Below are 26,315 nucleotides of genomic sequence, written 5' to 3' on the forward strand. Positions count from 1 at the left end.
TATAATTAATTGTTAATGAATCTGCCATACTTATGGGATAGGCCTACATGGGCAGGTGCCTGTGCGTAGGCCTGGTAAATTTCCCAAAAAAGCTTTGAATTACTGTGTACTACGGATACGTTACATAACAAACTTTTATTTACTCAACATACAAAACTCCCAACACTTTTTTACTTTAATTATTAACTAGTGCATATACCTGTTGCTCGAATCCGAACAATTGCCAAGTATTACAGGAGTTACGGTATTTCAAAACGAATAACAGTCATAATTTCTGATGAGCTTAAAAGAGTCAACTAAAAGATTATGTAACTAATTAATAATGGAAATACCCCCGCCGCAGCAAACCTGCAGACTAAGCAAATTTCCATTTGACTGATTGGATTCACAATGAAATGTCTACTTAGAAATATAACATTTATTCCCTATTTATATAGAATTAGTTTAACAAGTACTTAGGTTTTCTGCATCAGGGAGGGTAAAACCATTTTTTTTTTAAATGTTAATAGTTAGTAAGAAATAAAAACATTTTCCAAATTTGATCAAAATATTTTCATAAACAAGCAAACTACAACAGTTTACTTATTCTCCATAAAAATAACATGGGAATTTTAAATTTACAATTTTTGGAATTTTCTCCATAACTATTAGGCGGATAATAACGCTTCAATATATTAAATTATTTGTTTTTTTTTAAGCTCTACAAAATGGGTTGGAAAGAAATTGCTAAATTTTATGTTTTCTTGGGTCAAAAATGGGAAAAACCTATTTTTACCCCATAAAACCCCCCGTAAACCCCCGTTCCCATGGTCCGATCATGCTGGATCGGGAACTCGTTAGAATAAACGTAGGTTTACACGTTTGTACCAAATTTCATCAAAATCGGATCATTTTTGCTCGATTTATCGTGCTAACGGACACACATATATATATAAATAAATATATAAATATATATATAAATATATATATGTATAAATATATTTATATATATGAATTTTAATGGATGGTGTTTTTGGCCTCTAGGGACCTCAAAATGAAAAAAAAAAATCGGTCCCGCGTCCAGGTCTTACCATGAGTACTACGGTAATAGCTTATTCCCTATATGGGAAATTCGCTAATACTCATGATGTACATAACAGTTTGATATAATCAAAATTTCATGTAAATATTTGATAATTTTTCCAAACTCATCTTGTTTTTTAGTGTTTTCTATGGAGATGTTTCCTGACATACCCATAGCCGCATAAGGTTGTCCATGTTTATCTCTATTGATAATGTATATAGCCTACGTGGTACCCCCATTCTTGCTACATTACAAATTGTAATTAAAAATTTCAGTCATATACCAACACAAAATTTGTCAGTTGAACTCCTCCGCCATTTCTTAACCGATTTTGACCATTCACGTCTCATTGGAAAGAGCGTATCGCAATGTCTTGTAGTTTTGCAAACTGACCTTAAATTTTTGAAAAAGTCCCATGGGCTCTACCTTTAAAGTTCCCATATGTTATCCTTATAAAGATCATATTTGTTTACATTATGGTCAGCTGGATAATTTAATTGCTGTTAATATTTAAGTTGCAATTCAAGGAAACATTTGCTACAAACATAAAATTTAACTGACTTGGTTGAAATTAAATTGGGTTTGCGTACATATTACAATGAAAAAAGTGAGAAAGCCTGGACAATTTGATATATATCACCAAATAAGAAAACTGAATTTACACAGTATACTGTATTTTTTTAGCGATTATTAAAAGAACCCATTAGCAAACTATGGAAACATAGAAAAGTTATAGAACACCACCAAGTAGGAGAAATAGAGATGATGTTTTATAAAGAATTTATTATCGATTAGCCTTGTAACAATTATTTGTTACAATAAATTTGTAAGAAGTTGTTGTTGTAAGTCTTTGATTTAGATAGGTTTCAATAATTTGCTTTCACAGAGGGATTTACATAATATGTAGGTAAGTCAGCCGTCCAAGGACTAAGTTATTTACCTATTCATGCAAGAAGGGGATTAGTTTCATGGTTTGCAGACAGATAGAGTCTTTGTGGGTGTACTCCAAGATTATATTAGGGAGTGAGTAAAAATTTAAAAACGTACGTTTTCAGGAAAAGCACTTTGCAAATTTTTTCAAAACTTTTATTATTTTTTTATTTCATTAACATTATAAGTTTCATAAAATGTCCATGGTAACGCAATATCTTTGGTAGTTTTTTTTTAAAAGATCATCTTTATTGGAAAAACACAAAATCCTGTCACGACCATAACAGACGTTTAAATGAATATTAAAAATAGCTAATATTATTTTTATAACTATGTTTTGCTATAAACTAATTTACTTTTATGACCATTATACAATAAAAAGGTCACTGAGCTTTTGTTATAGTTGGTCTTTCTAGAAAAAAAAAACTAAAAAAAATTTAAAAAAGCCAATAAAATTTTTTAAAGTTTGTATAACTCCGAAAAAACTTACCCGAGACCCGAAAGATCGTTATGTTAGTATAGAGGTGTGCTTCTTTTGTGTATAAAACATTGAAATATGACGATATTTTAATTTTTAAAATTTTTATGATAGAAATCATAAACGTGATGGTCAGGGACAAGCGGTATGGTCGTGAATTTTCTGAAATAATCTAAATATTTCTAAACAATCCTTCGATTATACTGTTAGTTATAATAAAAATATGTGTTTCAATTGAACTAAACTGTTCAAATTACAATTATATTAAAGGTATTGTCACGACCAAACACACTATAATCCATAAGGCTGGATTGGTCGTGAAAAAACCCGCGATGGTCGTGAAACTTTGGTCGTGAAATTACGTGTTATTTGGCTCTGTTCTGGCGGTAGCCCTGCACCTCATGTTCGAGAATACAAAGTGGATTTCTAGGTTAATCTAGCAATTGAAATATCTTATAAACAAAAATTAACACCATGTCTACTTCATCGAATGACTACGTACGGTCATGGACACACCAAAATTACAAAAAACACAACCTTTCCTTTATTAATCTTGTAATTCCTCCTTTCAACTCGAAACGACCGGCACTACAATCCTGACGTACACCCCGAACTAGTCTCTAAAACCAACTGACTCCATCGACACCAGGCTTGCCACTGTCGTGCTCCAAAGTTGAAAATCTTTCCCAAATGGTCGTGACGCCAAATCGAGGGACAGACTTATTTTGTCATGGTAGTCAGTTTGCAATGACAATAAAATTATAATATGCTCCTTTTTTGTAAGTTTAATAACCATTGACGACATAAAAATATGGCTTTATATATTTCGGCATGAATAATTAGTCTAAAAACAGCGTGAAAGCTGGAAAATGTACCCTAGGGACACGTGTTGGTTGTGAATTTTAAGACTTTAAAAACCTAATTAAGAACCTATTTAAAACCAAATAAATGTGTGTAACATGTTGCCCCCGTGCCAAAAAATATTAAAACCCATAATAATAAACTACAAATCCAGTATCTACGAAGCAAAAGGCCAGCGACATGAAAACGTACGTTTTTAAATTTTCACTCGAGTGCAGACTACAGTAATGTCCTCATTTTGTCATTTCTTGTTGTTCGCATCCAGAGAAGCAGATCGTCTTATGTGATATAACCCAGAACGAGGTAAGATTTCTAAGAAAATTTTAGTTTATTTAAATCACCTACTGTATTATACTCCAGGAAACAGAGTAAGAGATTGAGAAGTGAATTTTTAATTTTTAAAGTGAATGTTTAAAGTTAGTTTGAATAGACAAGTTTGTAGATTGCGGAATTAGACCACGTGGTGACCAAAATAGAAATGTATAATTTTGTTATTTTAATTACAACTAGGCACCTTGAGTTTGAAGTATTTTGATGTATGTATGTATTTGCACAGGCCTATTATTAATTTATGAGTGTAATTTGCATAGTTTGAACCATGTGAGATTAATAGCTTCCTTTTAAAGTATATAAGTTAATCAAAGTATATTTTACTTTATAATAAAACAAGAGGCTCTACCCGCAAATTCACGGGTGTACAATTCAAAAGCCACAATTAAATTAATTTAGACTTTATATTTCATTTAAAGGGTCCAAGTTTAAGAAATTCTCGTCAGAAGGGATGTTAAAAACAGTGGGACCTTCATACCTTACGTCCTGAGGTGGCCGACGTGGGTACAGTTCGGCCAATACTTCTGTGCGCGCGGACGGGTTACTTCTATCCAAATTAAAACATACAGGTACCGGATATTGGCAGTGCTGGGGTTAGGGGTGAGCGGGGGTGAGTGAGTAGCAAGACACAAACATGGGGAACTACGAGCCACTGGGGTGGAGCCCGAAAGGATTTTTGAGATAAGAATATGCCTATATGTTAATCGGGAATGTGAGCTATCATCATGCCAAATTTCAGCCCAATCTGTCCAGTAGTTAATGCGTGATTGAAATTCAACAAACAAACTTTCACATCTATTCTATATATAATTCAGTTTTAAAAATCTTTGTACAACTAAATCTAGAGTTCTACTGGACCGATTTTATTAATTAATAAAAATGTTGGAAAGCTTAAGTCGTGTAGATTTGCAAATAATTATGAAAGTTTGTTTTTGTTATGATTTATGGTTAAAATTTTAAAAAAAACATGTTTTCCATAAGAAATACATTGAAAAAGGTGTTTTGCACACTTTTTATTTGGGTGCGGCTTTTGGCTGCCTTTTTTTAGTATTTCCAAGAAGTACATGGTATCAATTTGTAGAAAATTTTATGCTCTTTCAGAATATCACCTTCCACTTTGGTCGATTTCCTCACCATTTAAAAGTTATTTGCAAAAAAGCTAAGCAACCTCCGAATTTATAGTAATGAGAAAATATTGAGTTTGGGATATTTTTGTTAAACTTTGTAAAACTAAATCTTCTTCTACTGGACCGAATTTGTTAATTAATGGGTCATTGGAAAGCCTAACTCATGTGGATTTGCAAATAATTATAAAATTATGATTTTATTAAATATTTGAGGTGAAAAAGTAAAAATAAGAACAATACATTAAAAACTGCTTTTTTCAAGTTTCTGTTTTTAAGATTCTATTTGCAGCCAGCTTTTGGCTGCCTTTATTAAGTATTTTCAAGAAATACATAGTAGTTATTTGCAGTAAATTTTATTCTCTTTCAGAATATCACATCCACTTTAATCGATTTCCCTTAATTTAAAAGTCATTGGCAATAAGCTAAGTGATCTCCAAATTTATAGTGGTGAGAAACTACTGAATTAGATATATTTTTGTTAAACTTTGTACAACTAAATCTAGACTTCTACCGGACCGATTTTGTTACTTAATGTGTCGTTGGAAAGCCTAATTTGTGTAGATTTGCAAATAATTATGAAAGTTTGATTTTATTAGATATTTAAGGTGAAAAAATCAAAATAAACAATAGTACATTTAAAACTAATTTTTTCCAAGTTTATATTTTTAGCCAACTTTAGGCTGCCTTTATTGAGTATTTTCAAAAAAATACATATAAGTAATTTGTAGGAAATTTTATTCTCTTTCAGAATATCACCTTCCACTTTGGTCGATTTCCTCACTGTTTCAAAGTTATTTGCAAAAACGTTAAGCAACCTCCCAATTTATAGTGGTGAGAAAATACTGAATTAAAGATGTTGTTGTTAAACTTTGTACAATTAAATCTACAGTTCTACTGAACCAATTTTATTAATTAATAGGTCATTGGAAAGCCTAATTTGTGTAAATTTGCAAATAATTATAAAAGTTTGATTTTTTTTTAAAGATTTACTAGGTGAAACCATATGAAACCCGTCAAATTCGACAGTTACTGTTGAGGTTGCAAGCAAGATCGTTTGACTATAAATCGATGATAAATAACTCTAATGAAAGCTGGTATTTCACTAAAGGTTTTTAGACCAAAACATATAGGGTAATGTAATTAGAACTGCTGGAATACATCCTTAATTAAAGTGAAAAATAAAAATAAAATTAAATTCTTTCGTCGAGTAATATATTAGATGATGATGCTTGATGACAAATATGTGCTTGCATAGCTTTATTTTAAAACCAAAATTATGAAAATCGGGCAGGTAGAAGAGCCAAACGAACTAAAAAAAAACAAATTTAAAAGAAATGTGCGGCAGGGAGGCAGTTTGTATATAACTCGAGATATACGTCAAAATGAATGCCTATGCTTGATGGCAAATCTGTGGTACGTCCATACCTTTTAGTTTAAGGCCAAAATTATGAAAATTGGTTGGGTAGAAGAGCTAACCTGACTTGGAAAAGAAAAACCAATATTTTTTATATATGGCAATAATTGGTTTACCAGTATGCATATTCTAATCATACGAAACATGGGTTAATAATTCAACAGCTCATTGTTATATTGTTATCTAATTGATTTTTCTTTGATTAATGTTGTTGTTAACAATTTGCATTTGTGTTTAAAGTGTTAAGTGTGTGATTCTAATGTGATGTGCTTAATCTGTACCATTAATATCAGTGAGTAAAGTGGTGTATGGATTTCATAACCATTATTTTACTAGATACCGTTGTACAGTATTTAACCACAACGGGCACTGTTGCTAGTTTATAATATTAGTATAAGATTTCAAGAACATTCTCCTCTTTCATCTCTGGAACACCATCAATTTGAATATTATCCAACTTACTATATTGCTCCAAGTTTTCACACTGCATCTTAAGTAATGAGACCTCTTTCTCAAATTCATCACATTGCTTTTTAAGTATGCTATTTTCATTAGTAACTTCTTTCATTGTAACTGACATTTCTTTTGAGTTATCAATAACTTCATCACATTTCCCAGATCAAAAATCCACAAGTTGCTGAATCTCTACCATTTTCCCTTCAATTTCCTATTTATTTTGTCCAAATAAGTAGATACACATTTTTTTTTGAACTGTCTGATCAATAATTGATTATAATTTTGAAAACTGAGCTTCAGAAAGAAGAGATTAAATATTTTCTAATTCATCACAGAATTCTATTTTATTTCATCTACATAAAATACAGATGTATTTTTTTTTGTCTAGACTGACCCATTTGCTTACATGTATTTTCGGAAATTTGTGCACAGTTGAAATGTAACTTACATTTTTTACTTAATGAGCATGAGACATGATTTTCATAATTTATATCTTCTAAACAAGAAAAACACTTTACACTCATACTACACTAAACAAGAATCAATAATCAGTTAACCAGTCATAGGAGTTTTATTGCCATTGACCTTTCTTTTTACAAAGGAATAGAATTAGACATAGTCAAAACACATAAACAACATTCCAAATTAACAAATAAAATACAAAGTTTACAAAATACTTACTTAGTTAAAATATGATATGTCTAAAGAATATGGATCATGTAGATACACATCAAAATTCAATATCAACTCTTGTTTTAAGAAATTCATGGATGCCATAGAAAGGGTTGCTTATCAACCATTCACATAATTTAGATTTGAAATCTTGAAGGATATAGTTCTGGCTGAATCAGGTAATTTATTAAAAAATTAATGCAGTTATCAGTCTATGAATATTGCTATTCTTTTTAAGTCTATGAGCCGTTATGTCTAACTGTTGATTATTCCTTGTATTTTGATCATAAAAATCTTGTCTTATATTAAACTAGCCGCTATACCCGTGCCTTGCAACGGGGTCAAGATGCGGAAGAGACAATTTTGGTTCCTTGAAAATAATGGCAAGCAGCTTGACAACGCTATAGAACAATTATTATGTTCCTTAGATCTGCTGTATGTAGACAGACTTTTATTAATTTACTACTATTATTAACTGGCTACATAAACATAACTGTACAAAATCCATCCATTCCATGTATCACAGCTTTTTGTTTCTGCTTTGTCCAAATTAGCTGCACATTTCATGTGGCTTCTACAAACACGAAAACTGTAACGGTGTCCAGCGGTGGCGCACGTAGGGTTCACTGTGTGAACCATCGGTGGTACACGTTGGAGTTTTCAAAAACGTAATAAATCGGTAAAAACATAATCGGAGCGAACATGTTAAGCGGCAAAAAGAAAATAATTCAACCTAAAAATTACTCTACCCTCTTGCAATTAACCGTGATGAGACTAACCAGGTGTGTTGAAGAAATTTCTCAAGTGACCGGAGTGTGTCAAAGCCGTTCCAATAAGACTGTTTTTAACATGTTCTCAATACCATGCTGTGATTATAAAACGAAAATAAAGTGTTAGTTGGAGTAGTTGAGTTATCAGCAAAAAGATAATGTTAACTGAAACTGAAATACTTTAATTGTGAAAAAAAAAACTTCTTTCACGCTTCCAAATTTATATAGGCCTATTTACTTTGACTTACGATGATTAATATCTATAAAGAAAACCCTCAATAGATATTTCTATATAAATTTGCCCAAAGACTGTTTCATGATTAATAAATAAACAATCATATGTTTTTCAATTGTTTTGTTAAAAAAAACAGTAAATAGTTTAGTGTGTTGTTTTGTTGAATAAAATAAAGAGGTACCTAGTTTTTGTTAAAATTTATTTTGTCATTTCTAATGTTTGATATTAATCGTCCGTGATATCAAAGGAATTGAATCACGTACAGTGACGACATAAACTTAAATTAGAACAAACTTATAACTCTGCATTAGTTATTGTTTATTTAATTCAAAAGACTATTGGTAGGGCACAACAATATTTCTAAAGTCTATAACAGCTGATGTTAGTATGGCTAAGATTTATTGTGTAGGTGGAAGGATTTGTAATTTAATTTGAAGAAGATTGGCCTAAACAATTTTTCATTCATATTTAATTATTTTTAGTGTTAAGACTTTAAGATTAAAATTTAAAATGTCAAAAAAAAACTTTAAAAATTAAATCAAAATTTAAATAAGGGAGATTAAGGTAAATCATATTGGTGAAAATTTTATTTGAAAATTTGGTAAGTTTTTCTCTTATCAGCCTATACAAGATTTAAAATCAATCAAAACCAAAATGGCGGTTTCCACTACTTACCAGGTTTAAAAGCCACAACATTTCCATAAAGGTCATAATTAAAGGTTGAATTTTGTTTCTACAAGGGTTGGCGGATGTGTACCTAACTATTTTATGAAACAGATGTAAAAATTTTATAAAGATCAAAATGTTTCTATTTCGTATCCTCTTCCCGTTGCAGAGCACGGGTACAACACTTATAGTAGTAAATATTTAATTCCAACCAAGTCAGTAAAATTTTATGTTTGTAGCATATGTGTTTCCTTGAATTGAAACTTTTTAAATAACAGCAATTAAATTATACAGCTGATAATTAAAAAAAAATATATGTTCTTTATAAGGATAACATGAGGACTTTAAAAGCCACTGGGGCAGAGCCCAAGGGATTTTATCAAAAATTTAAGGTTCGTTTGCACATCTTCACGACATTGCAACACACTCTTTCTCTTCGAGTTGTGAATAGTCAAAATTGGTTAAGAAATTGCGTTTGGAACTGACTTCATGTTGGCGTATTAATTACACTAGTGGTCGTCCAGTGTTACTAATACAAAAATATGTAATGTACAGGCTTTTCTATTTTCACCCCACGCTGTAAATAAAACATTTAATTGGAATTTATTCCATTTGTTTTGATATTCTGTTTATATTTTGTTGTTATTTCGTCACCATCACGGCAAAATATTAAATTAATTTTTTGTGCTTATTTTTGAGCCTATTTTAATTTACTAAGGGATTCTGCACATCTACAGGCAAATATCTTTCTAACAGTATGCATAGATTTTCCCTGCAACGCACACGAGCTGAGAAAAAAGGTTTTAAAGAAACATGCTTGCCTATTAATATATAGATGGAAGATGGATAGATATAGATTCAAACAGGCCTAAATAAACCTTAAGGTTGACAGTTAAATTACAGTTTAACACCTCCCAAAATCCCAAATCCTGTTGAATGTAATTTTATTTTTACATAATATGTTTGCTGTTACTTGTTCTGTATTTAATTTAATTTATGTTGGTAACAGCTGATCATGTGTAAATTGTTAGGATTGTTTTTATTGTAATAAGAATTGTTGAATAAGTTATGTTTTTGAAAAAAAAAAAAAATGTTGTGTGTGTGTACTTCAGTAAAATAAAAGATAATTATTGTAACAGTAAAACCTTAGTTGTTAGTAATTTACTTTCACTTAAGTCAACAGGTTATGGGGCCCAGAAAAATTCATTAATTCAACCATAACTGTAAAAACAAGAAGTAGGCCTAATCTTTTTGAAATTAAGAAAGACTTTATATGGACTTAAACAAGCTCCATTTAAATGGAACCAGTTGTTTACAAAATGCTTACTAAAATATGGCTTAAAACAAACTCAGTCTGACCGTTGTGTTTTTACAAATGGCAGTATTCATCTTGCTGTATTTGTTGATGATGGAATTCTTGCTGGTTCAGATGAAAGAGAGATGAAGAAACTTTTGAACGAGCTGTCTAGAGATTTTAAAATAAAAACAGACGAAAACCCATCAAACTTTCTTGGAATGGAAATTTTATATTCAAGGGAAGGGATATTGTTAACACAAAAGAACTATTCAAACAGTATTCTCGAAAAATATGGAATGATAGATTGTAAACCTGTAGACACTCCCATTTGTCCAGTGAAAACGAGCAAACCTGATGAAGAAGTAAGCTGCCTGACAAAAGATTATCCTTACAGAGAAGTTGTAGGAAGTTTGCTGTACTTATCCAATAAAACCAGACCTGATCTTACACTTGCTGTGGGATTAGAAAGTAGACGTGTTGAGAATCCAAGCAATGAAGATGTTGTAAATGTCAAACGAACCTTAAGATATATTAAAGGTACTCAAGACGCAGGAATATTATTTTCAGCATCAGGAGAAAATTGCCTAAATGTATATTGTGACGCAGACTATGCAAATTGCAAGCATACAAGAAGAAGTACTACTGGATTTGTCATAATGTATGGAGAAGATCCAATAAGCTGGTGTATAAGAAGACAACCGATTGTAGCTTTGTCCAGTACTGAAGCAGAATACATTGCAGCGGCGGAATGTGTCAAAGAGTTGTTATAATTAGCAAGCAAGAGTTGAGTGGAACTAATGTTAAAAAACCTAAACATGGACAATCAAAGTGCTATTAAGCTTTGTAAAAATGGAATTTTTAATAAGCGAAGCAAACACATTGATGTTCGCTACCATTTTTTGACTGAAAATGTAAGGCAAGGTAAAATAAACATTTCTTTTGTTTCTACATCCGAGAATGTTGCGGATATGTTTACAAAACCCTTGAACAATGTTAAGTTTCATAAATTTAGCAAAGCTTTGATCAACTATCCAAAATCTTGAACAGAAGACGATTATCGAGATATTTATTTTTTTGTTTCTTATATAAAATTATAATTAAGGGAAGGTGTTGAATGTAATTTTATTTTTATATAATATGTTTGCTGTTACTTGTTCTGTATTTAATTTAATTTATGTTGGTAACAGCTGATCATGTGTAAATAGTTAGGATTGTTTTTATTGTAATGAGAATTGTTGAATAAGTTATGTTTTTGAAAAAAAAAATGTTGTGTGTGTGTACTTCAGTAAAATAAAAGATAATTATTGTAACAGTAAAACCTTAGTTTTTAGTAATTTACCTTCACTTAAGTCAACAAATCCAACTTCCAAATACCTGAAAATTCCCAACTTAAGCACTTTTAAAAAATGATTGGGGACTCCCCCTCCCCTTGGGTGACACCCCTGTTCCTCTGACTGTGCCAATATGATTGGCAACTACAACATTCCAGAGTAATTGGATGATACAAACCTTCTGTGAGACAGGCACAGTTTCAGTGCTGAGGGCGTGAAGTGGAGGTAATGGTAAACTCCTCTTTTTACCTTTACTACCCACTCCAGAGCCACTGGTGGAAGGAGCTGAGTTACTGGAAGTGGATGGAGTTATAGGCCGAAGCTCCAGTTCACAGTTTAACTCACACAACTTGCTGAGGGAATGAGGTATACCAGTGTCTCCTAAATCGTTACTTTCTTGGGAGTCTTCCTCTAGTTCTGCTTCAGTTACCATCTGAAACCAGTTGATTATTGAAACAGAGCTATAATGGTGCTGTGTTCAGTATAAATGCTGGTCCATAAAAATGAATAGAGGAGGCGCAACAATGGCCTAAGTGCTTACTTTTGAGGGAATCCAGCCTTGAGTGAGAGATTGTGAATCAGCAGGAGAAGAACCAATTTTGTGACAGAGGGATGCTCACGTAACCTGGTAGGCCACATAAGTTTATCATTTTTACAAACATGTATTTGAGAGATATTGAGAGAAATTTTCATCATGCATGACATATTTTGGACTTTTCATGATGGAAAATGGCCAACATATACGTATTATCAACACCAAACCATTGTTGTATGCGATACAGTAGACTCCCTCTTATCCGGACACCTTTTAACCGGACTACACTCGGTGGAAATTACATCTCTTTAACCAGACAATTTTTATCAGCACATTGGTTTAACCGGACTAGATTGGCAGGAAGTGGGCAGCACTGAAACCACTGTTCTCGTGGGAAAGATTTGAGACCAATGATAAATGTGTCTAAATACAATGCTCTCCTAAATTTAAGTCAAATATCACAGTAAACAGTCCATTTTAACGAGTTTTTGGGGACGTCCGTTTAACCGGAAAAACCGATATCTGGACTGGCCTTGGTCCCGAGGAGTCCGGATAAGGGTGAGTCTAACTATTAGGATGTTTAAGTTGTGCACTACTTATCTTTTATGGTAGAAATTGCAATAAGATCAAGTTTTTTTTTATATTTGGGTTTGTCTAAATATGTAGTACTCACTAAGGTACGAGGGTTCAATCAATCAATCAATCAAATAATTATTTAAGATGGGGACGCCACTATGTCTGTATTTTAACCAAAATATGAGTGAATGATGAGTGTAGAATAAGTGGCGCGATCTTGTAGCCTTTTGTTAGTGACTAAGGCAAGGCCGACTTTTTGTCCTTTGGACACAGATGTCTAATATCCCATACAGCCAATGGCAACTAAGGGACCTAGCCTAAAGTTTATAGTGGAATCCGAACCACATTTTTGCCTTGTAATTAAGAAATTGGTATAATTATCAGGATAGCACTGCGGATAATTATAGTACTCACTAGTATGGACGTTAATCCACATAAGGGAATATCGCATCCACAGTGCATGCCTAAATATCCACAATTCCCTCCTAGCAGCTGGATTACAGGACGATGCCACCGTTCCCATCTAACATAGAATCGAAAAAAAATCTAGTAGTAATTATGGTTGTTTTTAAAGTAAGGGCCGTTTTGTAGTATAGTTTTGTAGTTCACGTGTACACCACTACAAAGCGGCTCGCTGTTTACTCGCAACAGAATAGCGAAACACCACATGGTGAGACCATGGTGGTGATGGTGAGCAGCGAATCATAGACAAAAAGAATTACATATAGACCGTCAGCTGTGCTGCGATCGATTACCATAGGTTCTGGCACACAGCTGGGAGCGCCTTGTAGTTATGGCTTTAGCGCTACTTAACTATGGTGCTCCCAGCGGTGTGCACCAGAACCTATGGTAACCATGGTAACCGCAGCAAGGCTGACAGTCTATATTTAATTATTTTTGTCCATGGCAGAATGGCACCATATGCAGATCCGTAGCTAACGTATATGCTTTGCTATATGTGTTTAAAAAACTTAAAAATGTTGGAATACCCCGCCGCATGTGAAATAAGGTTAGTGGTTAGTGATGTTTTTTGACTCTAAGTAACATAGGTGCAGACATTCATTGCCAGATGACTGAATAAGTTTATGACCCTATGTGAGGGTAAAGTGCAGCAATGGTTTAGGGAGTTTAAAAATGGCCATTTCAGAAGTAATTGTTGTGTGGAACCCAGGCTTCTCAAAGAAGACCAACAAGGGAAAAGGTTAGCGAGTGTTTTGGATTTGTCGAGAAATTAAATTCAAATTATAGGAAAAACTGACCTGTTGAGTTTCATCAATCGATGAGGGCATTTCTTGTTCTGAGGCATTGGAGTTGCGCTGGAGACATGCCTTGAGGCAGGCAGCTAATCCATGGATCTGCAGTTGACTGGCAGACCACATGAGCTGCTCTAATCTGTCCGCCTCCACTGTCACCTCCCCTCGATACATAAAGTCCACCAGCGCAATCAGCTGACATACAAACACAAAGTCAATAATCCCATCTTCCCTCTACAGTATTTGTTTGAGACTTGGCAGTATGGCCCTATACCCACTTTTTTATTACACCGTATTGGTTATTGAATCAATACAAAACTTTAGTTACTTTTCAATATAGTTCCCAGCAACACTTTATACACTGCTTGTCCCCTCTTTCTGTTAACTTGTAAATTTCCATGGCGTAAAATTCTTTAGGTTGATCACAAAGCCAAATTTGCACCTGATTTTTTACCTCTTCATTGGAACGAATATGTTGATGTTCCCACGTTAGGGGTCCAAACAGATGGAAGTCTGATAAGAAAAGGTCTGGGCTGAAGAGAGGGAGTGTAGAAGGATCCCCCATCCCAGTTTCTGAAATTTTTCTTTCGTCAACTGTTCCGTATGTGGACGGGCGTTGTCATGAAGCAAAATCAAATCACGACTTCAGTCAAGGTGGCCCATCGTGTTTCGTCAAATTGCAGGCCTTATCTTGTTTTTCATCATACTGTAGTTCTGGCTGTTGATTGTTCAGCCTTCAAGCAAGTCACAATAAATTGGCTCCTGAAAATCCCATAATACTATAAGAATTTACCAGCAGATGGCTGGATCTTGAATTTTTTTTTCATCATACTGTAATACTGGCTGTCGATTGTTCAGCCCAGGGGTGCCCACAGGGGGGTTTGATGTCGCAAAATGTGACATCAGAAATTTATTTGGGGGGGATTCAAGCCAGTGGTTGGTTAAAAGCACATAAAAGATTAATCATATAATTTTTACGACCTTCTTAATTTATTACTGGGGTAATTATGCAATCAAAATCCCGTTTGACAGTTTATCTTGATTAATAAATCATTTTATAATTGCTATAAAATATATAGATACTTTTATGTGGATTTCCACTTTCTGACTCGTATCATGTTTGACAGTGAGAACAACTCCATGCCTTGAGGACCTATTGATGGTTTTTTTAGGTTTGTTTATTATAATATATAGCTTGATTCATAAAAAACCAGTATTATGATAATGATAATCATTTTGCTTTTTTTACAACATGAACAACAACATGAAAGCTTGTGATAATATTTTCGCTCTCCCAAATAATTATGCCTGGGTCATTTATTCATTGGAAGAAATTGAAATACAGTACTGTGACAATTTAATTAAGGCTTTTGATAGGCTATGTGTTTACGTTAACTTCAAGAATCGAAACACATGATTCTGGATTAATTAAATTGTATTTGATATTGTCTTTTCTTGAATCTAGAAAGAGCATCAAACAAATGTTACTAGTCTTAGAATAGATATATAATTATTTTTTACGCCACACTACTCTATTTTGACGAACTTCCCATGCAAGGATTTAGTCCAGAAAACAGCTGTTTGTCGCCAGCTTAATCAAATGGGGTTTCATACAGTACTACTGTACTGTAATGAGTTTTGCCGGACACCAATCAGCTGATAATACTGTATTTGGGTGGCAATGAGTGGTTATAACAAAAACATAACCTCTCTTAGAGGTTATGACTAGTGATTTTTAGTCCTTTAGTTGCTGGTGGTAATGTATAAGGATTTGAACTGATTTAGTAGTATAGCGTAAACTATCGTACGTCACTCGTCCAAAATGTGTTGGCCGGACTCGTATAAAAAAACCACTACTCGACTTCGTCTCGCACGGGATTCAGGACTAGTAACGTAATATACTATTTTACCACACTATGATGTTTTTAACTGTTTTACATATAGATACATTAATTGGTGGCTGAAAGTTACGTTTTGCAGGCCATGCCAGCTGTCATCGTCATTCGGGGATTGAGCAGGTTTTTACATCCCTAGGGCCGCAAAATCAGCTGCCCGCTTACTTTCTTAAAACATGAATGCATATTAAATACACAATCAGTATCCATAGCATTGCAATAGAGTTGTTTTATTGTCACCGCTGCCTAGCAACTATTTATTATTATTTTTGCTGATTCCTCAAATTATTTATCCACATGACCTTAAAGTTGTAGTTGTTTGTGTTGATTATATCAGTGTGCAGTGCATTATCATTGAGGTGAATTAGTGGTAATAGGGTATAGTGTGGTGAATAATAGCGTTCGTACCACGGACTGAAATGGTTTTGCAGTTCTCGATCGTTTTAAGTCCTCGACTTCGTATCGAACTTAAAAACTATCTCGAACCAGCAAAACCTCATTTTTGGCCCTAGGCACGAAATATACTATTAAGTTTAGGCCTAGTAATATTTTTGAGACTGAAAATTTTACACTTATTTAAAAAGGACGAAACTCAGAAGTGGATTAAAGGGCAATTTAGAAAATATCGCAAACTTTTTGACATAACTTTAAGTACTTTCTCCCCTACAATTTAATATGGTAAAAGAATTGTTTAAACCCTGATCCCAAAAAAGTGGTTTTCGAAGTGTTGTGTTTGTCTGTCTGTATGTGTGTATGTATGGTAATGGTACAGAGCTACAGACCACGCCTATGGTCCGAGTCCGATTTTGATGAAATTTGGTATTTTAGGTACCTACCAATCCATGGTCTCTCCAGATGTTTTTTTTTTCATTTTGGATTTTTAATAGTGATATTCCATAAAACCCTATAAAATAAAGGATGAATAAAATTTTCTCAGAATTGGCCCGAACGATTTTGATTAAAAATTAACATGTTATACTTTTTGACTATGGCAAAAATTGTACAAACCCTCTATGCCGTAAAAATTATGGTTCAAAAGTTATTGCAACTTTTGTGATTTTCCCTTTTAAAACCTATTAACTCACGGAAAATCGGATTTAAAAAAAACTACATGGCCAATTTTGATTCAAATTGTGTGCATGTAAAAAATCCAACTCATTTAAATTAAAACTAAACTAAAAAATAGTTTGCTACTAGAGTTATAAAGCAAAATTGTCCATTTAAATTGGGCTAAAAGTTTGATTCAAATGCTTAAATTCCCATAAATTTAAAGAAGTGTCGGGGGCACCCCTTCCCTCCCCGCATTATAAACATAACTATGGGTTAGCCCCCAGACCTTCCGGCATGGGTTAAACAACGAATTTGGGGGGGATTCTGCGACGTGAGCTTTGGGGGGGATGGGCACCCCTGGTTCAGCCTTCAAGCAAGTCATAATAAATTGGCCCCTGAAAATCCCAGAATGTAAGAAATTTCTACAATGTTTTAAAAATTGTAGAAATCCTTATCATTAAGACCGTTTCAAACAGGATGACGGAAATAGTATCCATTGTTTTGTTATGTGTAGTTTATGTGGTAGTTAAGTTTTAAAATGAAGTACTACATGTCCAAGCCTATTTTAATATTCTTTTAATAAATAACCCCGCTGCAGCAAACCTGCCGACTAAGCAAATTTCCATTTCCCTGGATTGATTTTCAATTAATCTATTAAATTAACATTTATGTTTAACGAGTTCCTAGGTTACCACAGAGGGGAACTAATTGAGTGTGTTTTTTATTAAAATATCAATAGCTTAGTATGAAATAAATAAATCCGTCAAGTTTGATCAAAACATATCTATAAACAAGCCAACTACAACATTTTACAATATTCTCCATAAGAATAACATAAGAATCTTGTATATTAAAAAAATTTGGTTTTTCTTTTCCGAGTTTGTTTGGCTCTTCTACCCGACTGATTTTCATGATTGAGGTCTCAAATTGAAGGTATGCACGCACAGATTTGCCATCAAGCATCGGCATATTTTTATCTATAATCCCACTCAGCTTATACTTAAACGAAATTTGCTCCCCATGTATTTCTTATGGGAGTGACATTTTGTTTTCCTTTTCCGAGTTCGTTTGGCTCATCTACCCGACCGATTTTCATGATTAAGGTCTCAAATTTAAGGTATGCACGCACAGATTTGCCATCGAGCATTGGCATATATTTCTCTATAATCCCACTCAGCTTATACTTAATTGGAATTTGCTCCCCATGTATTTCTTATGGTAGTTAAGTTTGGTTTTTCTTTGCCGAGTTCGTTTGGCTCTTCTACCCGACTAATTTTCATGATTGAGGTCTCAAATTGAAGATATGCACACACAGATTTGCCATCAAGCATCGACATATTTATGTATAATCCCACTCGGCTTATATGTGTAATGAAAGTAAACCCAGATTAATTGTAATTAGAATATAAACAAAGCTGAGTATTTACTAATAACATATGACAGTAAACATATTAAATAATCAATCATGTGAGTTAAGTTTAGTTGTATTTATCATTGACTGTAGATTTTATTCACTACATTCTCCCCTCCTAGATAGAGAATAGTCTTTCAGGTATTTTGGAGGATATCTGATTCTTGATGTTCGCCTTAGTGTTGCTTGACCATCACTTAAACTATTCAACTGGTCAGCTTTGGTCTGGTTGGTGTTTAGTTGAGATTGATAGACAGTTGGAAGTGACTGAACATGTGTGTTCAGTTGCTGTTGTTTTGTCTGAGAGATGGTGTCTTCATTTATGGTCAAATGACATTCTTCCCTGATGTCAGCAAGCTCAGGTTCATCTACACTTTGCTCCGTACACTCTTCAGAACGGTTTGTGAGCTCAATGTCTCCCCTTGGAGCCAACTGTCTAAGAGAGACTGTCTTTTCTTCTCCATTTGTTAGTCGTATTGTTGTGTAGTTAGGATTAACGTCAATCAGATCAACTTCGTCAACCAATGGATCATATTTACTTTGTCTAACATTTCTTTTCAATAATACTTTTTGGGATTCAAGAAGCCAAGTTGGTAAGGACTGACCGTTGGAGGATTTTCTCGAATGAATAAACATCCGTTCATGTGGAGTCTGGTTTGTGGCAGTGCATAGAAGCGAACGAATAGCGTGCAGGGAATCATTGAATACAAGTTCCCAATTATGTACTGAAAGATTGCGACTTTTTAACAATAGTGTAATTGCTTTCCAAATTGTACCATTATACCGCTCGATTTGACCATTTCCTTGTGGGTTATATGGCGTGGTTCGGCTTGTCGCTACACCTTTAGTGTTTAAGAAATCTTTTAGTTCTCTTGACATGAATGATGCGCCTCGATCAGTGTGAATAAAAGAAGGTAGACCGAATAACCAAAACAAATCACATAGCTTTTCTATCACTGTGTTAGTCGTCATATCCTGGCACGGAAACGCAAATGGAAAGCATGAAAATTCATCTACTATAGTCAGCAAGTACCTATTTTTAGAATTTGTTGGCAATGGTCCTTTGAAATCTATATTCAACCTTTCGAATGGAGCAGTTGCTTTTATAAGAGTTGTTTCCTGAGGTCTGTAAAAACGAGGTTTTATTTCCGCACAGGAGGGACACAAAGCAGTCATTCTCTTTATTTCTTCCAAGGAGTATGGTAAATTCCGACTTCTCACCCAATGTGCCATCCTTGTGATTCCTGGATGACAAAGTTGAGCATGCAGTTGATGCAGCTTGTTTGAATTGGTTGATCCACAGACTTGGGATAAGGTATCAGCAACATTATTTTGTTTTCCCGGCCTGTAAATAATATCATAACTATAGCATGCAAGCTCCAAACGCCATCTAAGTATTTTTTCATTCTTGATTTTGCTTGAGTGGGTGTTATCAAACATGAAGGACACAGATTTTTGGTCCGTAATGAGTTTGAAGTGTCGACCAATAAGGAAATGTCGCCACTTTTTCAGAGCTTCGACTATAGCATAAGCTTCTTTTTCAACAGCAGAGTGTCTTTGTTCACTTGATGATAAGGTTCTTGAGAAAAATGCAACAGGTCGACCGTTCTGGGAAAGGCTTGCTGCAATTGAACATCAAAGGGGATATCCTCATCAATAGCAGAAATAGCTGATTTGATTATTTCTTGCTTCAGATTTTCAAAGCTTGCGGCAGCCTGAGATGAAACTGGAAACGTTTTAGTTTGTATTAAACAATGTACTTTTTCTGAGTAATGTGGGACCCACTTTGAGTAGTGAGACAGCATACCTATAGTTCTTCTCAGTGAAGCAGTGTCTGTAGGCAGCGGTAGATTCTGTAATGGTTTCAGTCTATCTTGATCGGGCCGGATGGTTTTATTACTTATCTCATATCCCAAGAGGTTTATTGACTTTAGCGAATACCTGCTTTTGTTCTCATTAATAGTGTTAGATATTTTGCTTCTGTACTTCTTGTATTAATCCATATGTTAATTATTTATTTACATTGTTCATACAATAATATTGACTCTCCAGTTATGAATAAACAGTTATACAAGTTACAAGTGCTTGTATTTATTAATTGGCGACGAGGATAAAAAAAAAGAAACTACACTTTATTACCTTCAATTTTTTACATTTTATTATTTAATTACCTATTTTAATTGTTCATATCTGTACTAGTCAACTACATAATGGAAATATTACATAACATTGATTCAATAACAGATTTGAAGAAAGTACGGGCTATTGTAAAAGGCCAGATTACAAAGGCAGACAGACTTTTAGATGATGTATCCACCATACCAACAGAAGTCTTACAAAACAGAATGGATTTATTAGAAGAAAACTGGAAAAGATTTGAGGCGGTTCAACTGAAGATAGAATTGAAGTCAAAGGAAGAAGATGTTGATGAAGAAGTTAGATACAGAGTTGACATGGAAGAACGATATTACAAAGTAAAAGATCAGTTACAAATTAGAAAAACACAAATAGAACTAGAAAAAGGTCTGCAACAAGGTAGTACGACCAACAGAAGTAATCATATGTACCGTTCTCTTACTTCGGCTATATCATTCACTCCTTTTCAAGACGATGAAACGTTCAAGAACTTCATCAGGCGCTTAGAGATTTTTATGCATTTACATGGACACGGACTACAGCCCAGGGACAAGGTTTACACCCTTCTTCACGCCTTGTCTCCTACCCTACATCAGAAATTGTATGATTTGTGTGCGCCTGAGAACCCACTGGATAAGACCTATTCAGATCTGGTAAAGTTACTATCAGATTATGTTGACCCTCAGCCAAGTACATGGGCACTGCAGCATAGGTTTTTATCAAGAGTACAGGACCCATCAGAATCGGTGAAAATGTATTCTGCTGAACTCCAAAAATTAACAACAGATTGTGATTTTTCATGTGAGAATTGTGGGAAAACCATAGCCAACACACTTTTACGCATGCAGTTCATCAGAGGAATTAAGGATGCTGATGTTAGAGCAAGGATACTACAAGAAAAAACAACTAAATCATTTCAAGACGTTGTTAAATTGGCAACAGCAATGGAACTAGCCAAAGACGAAAGTTCTCTGGTCAAAACATCAACGGATTTTACAAACAATACTGTTCACATGATTGGAAACAAAAAATCGAACTATATACCTAAGAAATCTCAGCCTTCACCCTTTGACAAACTGAAAGGAAGATGCTACCGCTGTGGTTCACGGGACCATAGAGCCAACAACTGCAAGTTTGCTTCTGAAACGTGTCACAAATGCAAAAAGCAGGGTCACATTGCCAGTGTCTGTATGCAAGCGAAGCAAACAAAAGTTCACCAGACTGAAGAAGATGGAAACGATAGTTATCAAGAAGAAACTCATGAAATTTACAAATTGAACAATAGCAGTAGTGATAAAATACTTATTGATATTTTGCTAGAAGGGAATCCAGTCCAGATGGAGCTGGATACAGGTTCAGCCATCAGCACGTTACCATATAATATGTTCAAGAAACTTAATACGAACAGAAGACTTTTCAATACACAGCTACGACTTAAAACTTATACAGGTGAATTATTCAAGCCCAAAGGCGTTGTGTTTGTTCAATGTTCATACAAAAGCCAGAGTTTTATGGGTAAACTCTATATTGTAGACGTCCACTTGGATCCTATTTTCGGTTGAGACTGGCTACGGGAAGTAGAGTTGGACTGGAAAGAAGTAAAAACAATCAAACAAGAAACTGGAGGACGTTTAGATGAACTTCTAAACAAATACAAGGATGTTTTCGAGCCAGATATAGGCCAAATACCTGATCAACTAGGCCACTTACAACTGGCACCTGACGCTCGACCAATATTTATGAAAGCAAGGCCAATACCTTATTCCTTGAAACAAAAGGTAGAAGAGGAACTAGAACGCTTAGAAACTGCAGGAATAATAACAAAGACGGAAAATTCTGAATGGGGAACACCCATAGTACCAGTAATGAAACACAATGGTGAAATTAGAATATGTGCTGATTATAAGGTTACGGTGAACAGACAAATTCAAGACGAACACTATCCAATACCGAGAATTGAAGATATTTTTGCAAATATGAGCGGTGGCAAGATTTTCTGTACTCTGGACTTAAAAAAGGCTTACTTACACCTACAAATGGATGAAGCAAGTGCTGACATACAAACCTTAAGTACACATAAGGGACAGTTCAGAGTTAATAGACTCATGTTCGGCGTTAAAGTAGCTCCTGGAATTTGGCAAAGAATCATGGACAAGGTCTTATTGGGTATAGAAGGCACTCAATGTTTCTTCGATGACATAATCATCCAAGGAAAATCAGAAGAAGAGTTGCTCACTCGGTTGGAAATGGTACTTCAGAGAATAAAAATGAACGGACTAAGAGTAAATAGAGATAAATGCAAGTTTCTACACAAACAAATTGAGTACTTAGGTCACACTATAGATGCCCACGGAATCCACAAATCAGAAGATAAAGTTAAGGCTATCAGGCAAGCAAGAAGACCCCAGAATGTTAGTGAACTAAGAACCTTCTTAGGTCTTGTCAACTATTATAACAGATTTATCGAGAACCTGGCAACGATTCTCAATCCGTTACATGGACTACTGAAAAAGGAGAAGAAATACAAGTGGACAGATCAATGTGAACAAAGCTTTCAGAAGGTCAAGGAGATCATTACAAATGAAATTGTCCTTACTCATTTTGATCCAGTCTTACCTTTGGTATTGGCAACAGATGCATCTCCGGTGGGACTTGGCGCAGTACTGTCACATAGATTTCCAGATGGAAGTGAAAGACCTATAGCCTTCGCTTCAAGAACATTGACAAAACCAGAAGAGAAATATAGCCAAATTGACAAAGAGGCCACTGGAATTTATTGGGGACTAAAAAAGTTCTTCCAATATTGCTATGGACGTAAATTCATCCTAGTAACGGATCATAAACCGTTAGTTACAATATTCAATCCTGATAAAAACCTTCCTTCTATGTCAGCTACACGACTTTTTAACTATTCACACTTCTTATCAGGTTTTGACTACAGAATAGAATTTAGACGAACAAATGATCATGGAAATGTGGACTTTCTTTCAAGATTTCCAATTGAAAAACATTCAAATGCCAGCATGGACCAGACTGATGTTTTCTATATGAACCAAATTGCAACGATCAACCTTAACCATAACCTAATTGCTCAAGAAACAAAAAAAGATGAAAACATGCAACACTTGTTACTAGCTTTGGAAACTGGAAAATCCTTGGAGAACTATGGTTATCATAATGGTGAGCTATGTCTACATGATGGTTGTATCATGAAAGGTTGGAGGGTGATGATTCCTAGATCTTTACAAAAACATGTCCTCGAAGAACTACATTTTGGTCATTTGGGTATGGTAAAAACCAAAGCCTTAGCACGGAGCTTTTGCTACTGGAAAGGTTTGGACAGAGATATAGAAGATAATATTTCAAAATGCAGACAGTGCAGGGAAAAACAAAATTTACCGAAGAAAGAAATTAACCATCCTTGGGAGCCAGCAAGTGAACCATGGGAGCGGGTCCACATAGATTTTGCTGGGCCAACCAATGGAAACTACTTTCTGTTGGTAGTAGACGCATTCAGCAAGTGGGTTGAAGTCATACCTACGAAGAGTATTACATCTTCATGGACAATCAGAGAGCTGCGTAAAATATTCACCACCTTTGGACTACCAAGTGTTATTGTCTCTTTTAATGGTCGTCAGTTCACCTCTTCTGAATTTAGTAACTTTTTGAAGAAATGTGGAACTTTGCACAAAAAGACAGCTCCTTACCATCCTTCTTCGAACGGCCAAGTCGAACGCTTCGTACAAACGATAAAGAAATTAATCAACTGTATGTCAGATGAATCTGGTACACTTGAAGAAAAGCTTCACCAACTGCTGATGAAAATACGTCAAGCTCCGAATTCAACTGGCAACAGCTCATACTTCTTGATGTTCAATAGAAGGATCCGCACATACTTAAGTTTACTCTTACCTAAGACAAAGGAAGAAACTAAACAACCCAAAGGAATAGTGAGATATTTCAACCCAGGTGAACGAGTACAAGCACGGAACTATTCCGGAAATTGTAAGTGGAATTACGGAAATGTCCAAAGTAGAGACGGTCACCTTCACTATTTTATCAAGATGGACGATGGACAAATTTGGAGACGCCACATCGATCAAATGTTGCGTACGAAAGTTTAGGGGGAGACCACTGTTAGATATTTTGCTTCTGTACTTCTTGTATTAATCCATATGTTAATTATTTATTTACATTGTTCATACAATAATATTGACTCTCCAGTTATGAATAAACAGTTATACAAGTTACAAGTGCTTGTATTTATTAAATAGTAAGGCCATATTTCTTGACAGCTTCAAGAAATTTGTCTAAGTTTGCATCATGGTCACATTGATCATTTCCGCATACTGTGATGTCATCGAGATATGCAAAAGTTCCATTTAAATTTTCAGTTCGAATGATATCATCAATTACCCTCTGAAAACAAGCTACTCCATTTGTGAGCCCAAATGGAATCCTGGTGAATTGATAAAGTCTACCATCACCTTCAAAAGCTGTATATTGCTTTTCATCCTCTCTAATAGGAATCTGATGGTACGCACTAGATAAATCGATGGTACTGAACACTGAGTATTTTGATACTTTAGAAACTACGCTTTCTATGCTAGGAAGTGGATAAGCATCCAGCAGCGTAAAGCGGTTTATAGTTTGAGAATAGTCTATAACCATTCGTTTCTTATGGTTTTCATTGGTTGTGACTAGAGCTTGAGCCCGCCATGGTGATCGACTTTCTTCAATTATTCCTTCCGACAAAAGTTTTTGAACTTCGCTTCGAATGAAGAGGCTGTCATTCATTGAATGTTTGCGAGATTTAGTCGCTATAGGTCTTATGTTTTCAGTAAGATTGCTGAATAACGGCGGAGGATCAATTTGAGCATGAGCTAGAGCGCATATGTTTAATGGTGATTTATGTCCTCCAAAATCCATTTGAATTGAGGTTCAGTTTGTCCTCTGAAGTTACTCTTTCTTCATTTGTTCCAATTTTGTTTACAAAACTTTCAAATGTTTTTAGGAAATGTTTCCAAAGTTTAGCACTGTTGGGAGAACTTGGATCAGTGTCAAATCTATCTGGTTTTAGAAATCTTTCCATACTTTAAGAGTTAGAGGTAAGGAAAATTAAATTATAAATAATCTAACATTTGAATAATTCAGATTAATAAATTGTAATGAAAGTAAACCCAGATTAATTGTAATATGTAATTAGAATATAAACAAAGCTGAGTATTTACTAATAACATATGACAGTAAACATATTAAATAATCAATCATGTGAGTTAAGTTTAGTTGTATTTATCATTGACTGTAGATTTTATTCACTACAATATGTACACAAAATTTGCTCCCCATGTATTTCTTATGGGAGTTAAATTTAGTTTTCCTTTTCCGAGTTCGTTTGGCTCTTCTACCCGACCGATTTTCTTGATTGAGGTCTCAAATTGAAGGTATGCACGCGCAGATTTGCCATCATCCATTGGCATGTATTTATCTTTCCACTCGGTTTATTCGTAAACGAAATTTGCTCCCCATGTATTTCTTATGGGAGTTACATTTTGTTTTCCTTTTCCGAGTTCGTTTGTTTGGCTCTACTAACCGACAGATTTTCATGATTGAGGTCTCAAATTGAAGGTATGCACGCAAAGATTTCACATCAAGCTTCGGCATATATTTACCTACAGTATAACTCGACCAAAAACATAATTTGATTCATTTTTTAATTCTTACTTCAATTTAAGATGCATTTCACCAGTTATAATTATGTAATCCTATATATTTGGGTATAAGAAGCTTCAGTGAAATACCCGCTTTCATTTAAGCTATTAGTTATTC

The 26,315-nt window shown here is 34.4% G+C and overlaps 1 protein-coding gene across 2 annotated transcripts in view; it reads right to left on the reverse strand.

Annotated features, from left to right (window-relative positions):
- Nucleotides 1-26,315, reverse strand: part of LOC129005074 (protein abrupt-like) — an 87,253-nt gene that overhangs the window by 37,305 nt on the left and 23,633 nt on the right. For both annotated transcript variants that reach the window (XM_054433866.1, XM_054433865.1), the window contains exons 3-4: nucleotides 14,001-14,189; nucleotides 11,809-12,063 (exon numbers count right to left, since the gene is read on the reverse strand). In XM_054433866.1, the coding sequence (XP_054289841.1) occupies nucleotides 11,809-12,063; nucleotides 14,001-14,189 (444 nt within the window). The remainder of the gene's footprint in view (nucleotides 1-11,808; nucleotides 12,064-14,000; nucleotides 14,190-26,315) is intronic.

This window comes from Macrosteles quadrilineatus, unplaced genomic scaffold (assembly GCF_028750875.1).
Source record: "Macrosteles quadrilineatus isolate MER2022 unplaced genomic scaffold, UCM_ALF_1.0 Scaffold_15__1_contigs__length_3749704, whole genome shotgun sequence".
Classification (NCBI taxonomy): domain Eukaryota; kingdom Metazoa; phylum Arthropoda; class Insecta; order Hemiptera; family Cicadellidae; genus Macrosteles; species Macrosteles quadrilineatus.